Source organism: Mercurialis annua, linkage group LG5, assembly GCF_937616625.2.
Source record: "Mercurialis annua linkage group LG5, ddMerAnnu1.2, whole genome shotgun sequence".
Taxonomy (NCBI): domain Eukaryota; kingdom Viridiplantae; phylum Streptophyta; class Magnoliopsida; order Malpighiales; family Euphorbiaceae; genus Mercurialis; species Mercurialis annua.
Genome location: NC_065574.1, coordinates 32,365,004 through 32,367,565, shown reverse-complemented (window position 1 = coordinate 32,367,565; position 2,562 = coordinate 32,365,004). Strand labels below are relative to the sequence as shown.

General features: G+C 42.7%; 1 protein-coding gene and 1 non-coding gene across 2 annotated transcripts; one reads left to right on the top strand and one right to left on the bottom strand.

Annotated features, from left to right (window-relative positions):
• Positions 1-254: 254 nt before the first annotated feature.
• LOC126685234 (small nucleolar RNA R71) lies at positions 255-360 on the bottom strand. The gene has a single exon (XR_007643345.1). It is a non-coding gene; the product is annotated as a small nucleolar RNA R71 (small nucleolar RNA).
• A 771-nt stretch (positions 361-1,131) lies between these two features.
• Positions 1,132-2,110, top strand: LOC126681788 (uncharacterized). Its single transcript, XM_050377338.1, has 3 exons — positions 1,132-1,510; positions 1,622-1,764; positions 2,009-2,110. The coding sequence occupies exons 1-3, from the start codon at positions 1,132-1,134 to the stop codon at positions 2,108-2,110; spliced, it is 624 nt and encodes a 207-aa protein (XP_050233295.1).
• Positions 2,111-2,562: the final 452 nt, after the last annotated feature.

The following is a 2,562-nucleotide window of genomic DNA, read 5'->3' as shown; positions in this document are numbered from 1 at the left end:
TTGAAAGTCGTTGCCAATTTTATGGGTTGGAACGCGAGTATCCAAACGCTCATCTTTCAAAATTCACGGAGGTGTGGAACACATTCAAAATCCATAATGTGACGGAGGATCAAATCAAGCTTCGTCTTTTCCCTTTCTCTTTGAGGGATAAGGCGAGGAATTGGATTCAATCAATTCCAAGCACCTCAATCACAACATGGAAGCAATTGGCACAAGCTTTTCTCAATAAGTATTTCTCTATGGGCAAAACGGAGAGGATGATCAAGGAAATTATAGATTTTCTCCAATTACATGGTGAATCTCTATACCAAGCTTGGGAACGCTTCAAAGAGCTTCAACAAATTTTCCGCATCATCATCTAGGAAGGGAGCATCTTGTCTCTATTTTCTACAATGGTACCAATGAGGGAACACAGGCAACGATTGATGCGGCATCGGGAGGATCAGTTATGAAGAAAACTTATGATAAGGCCAATAAATTACTAGAGGAACTCGCTACAAATAGTTGTTCTTGGTCAACCGAGCGGATGAGGCAACCACCTCAAAAGGGTATAATGACCCTCGAGAAAACCCAAGAATTTGAAGCAATGAAAGCGAAGAATGCGACACTTCTAGCACAACTCGAGATGTACAAACAACAAGCAAATCAAAGGAATGCTCAACTTGCGGTAGTTCAAATGGGTTGCGAGACTTGTGATGGGCACGATCATTCGGGAATGGATTGCCCCATCCTACATCAAAACTCAAATGAGCAAGTCAACTATGTCAATGGGCAAAGGCAAGGCAATGACCCATATTCCAACACCTATAATCCGGGGTGGAGGAATCATCCTAACTTTTCATGGAGGGACAATTCGGGTCAAGCCAATGCCAACCCAAATATGGGAGGAGCAAATTTCCAAGGAGGAAACCATGGTCCATAAAACCAAGGCAACTTCAACAACTACCGACCACAACACCCACCCGGTTTTCAAAATCGGAATACGGATGAGGGGAGAAAAATTGACAAGCTTATTGAGGAAGTTAGAACCGGTTTTAAGAACCAAGCTTTCGTCAATCACCATCTCGAGACTCAAATTTCTCAACTTGCCATCTCGCTTCAAAATAGAGCTCAAAGGGTTTACCGTCTACAATGGAATCAAATCCAAGGGAGCAAGTCAAAGCTATTGAACTCCGAAGCGGGAAAGAACTTGATGATCCACATGCAAGTAAAGAGAAAGCGGTCGATTTAACAACGGGAACAAATGAGGAGGAAGTAACCGAACATCCATATGTTAAACCGCCGCCTCCTCCTCCATTTGTGCCGAAGGTCCCTTTCCTGGGACGATTAAAGAAGACGCAGGACAACCAAAAATTCCATAAATTTCTGGAAATTTTTAAGAAACTCCAAATTAACATAAGCTTTGCGGATGCTTTGCGTGAGATGCCTCAATACGCAAAGTTTCTCAAAGAAATCATAACGAAGAAACGGAGTTGGGACGACAAAGGCACAATTTCCCTAACGGAAAATTGTAGCTCACTCATCCTTAGTGACTTGCCCACCAAGCTTAAGGACCCAGGGAGTTTTACAATTCCATGCAAAATAGGCGATTTAAATTCAATTAATTGTCTATGTGATTCAGGGGAAAGTATCAATCTAATGCCTTTGTTTCTTTTCAGGGATATTTTTGGTGATCAAACATTGAAGCAAACATCGATGATGTTTCAATTGGCGGACCATTCACTCAAAAAGCCATACGGAGTGGTAGAAGATGTTCTGGTCAAAGTAGACAAATTCATCTTTCCGGTGGATATCGTCGTACTTGACTATGCGGCAGATAAAACATGCCCTATGATTCTTGGGCGTCCCTTCATGAACACGGGGAGGGCATTGATAGATGTGCACGCCGGACGACTCACTTTGCTTATCGATGATGACAAAGTGGAGTTTGATATGAAAAGGATCATGTGCAACACTTTTGAGGAGGTAGAATGCATGAAATTGGATATGATTGATGGAATCGTGGAAGAACTTTTCCCGGTTTCAAAAGTCATATTTCATTCCGATGAGACACATGAAACCACCGGGGAAGAATATTCCAAAGAAGATGAGCCGAAAGCCGAAAATTTGATTAGAAGAGAGAGCGTGACACCACCTTCTTCTATTTCTCCACCAAAGGTTGAGCTTAAAACGTTACCATCTCACTTACGGTATGCGTTTTTAGGCGACAACATGACACTTCCCATCATCATCTCAAACAACTTGTCGAAAGCGCAAGAAGCGAGAGTTGTCAAAGTGGTGAAGCAACATATATTTGCGATCGGTTGGCAAATTTCGGACATCCGAGGAATTAGTCCATCGGTGGTCATGCACAAGATCCACCTAGAAAGTGAGTCAAGAGCATCGGCTCAAAAACAACGGCGCTTGAATCCAAATATGAAGGAGGTCGTGCACAAAGAGATAGTAAAACTTCTCGACGCCGGAATTATATACCCCATATCCGATAGTGCGTGGGTTAGTCCCATTCAATGCGTTCTAAAGAAAGGGGGAATGATGGTGATTGAAAACGAGAAGGGTGAGCAA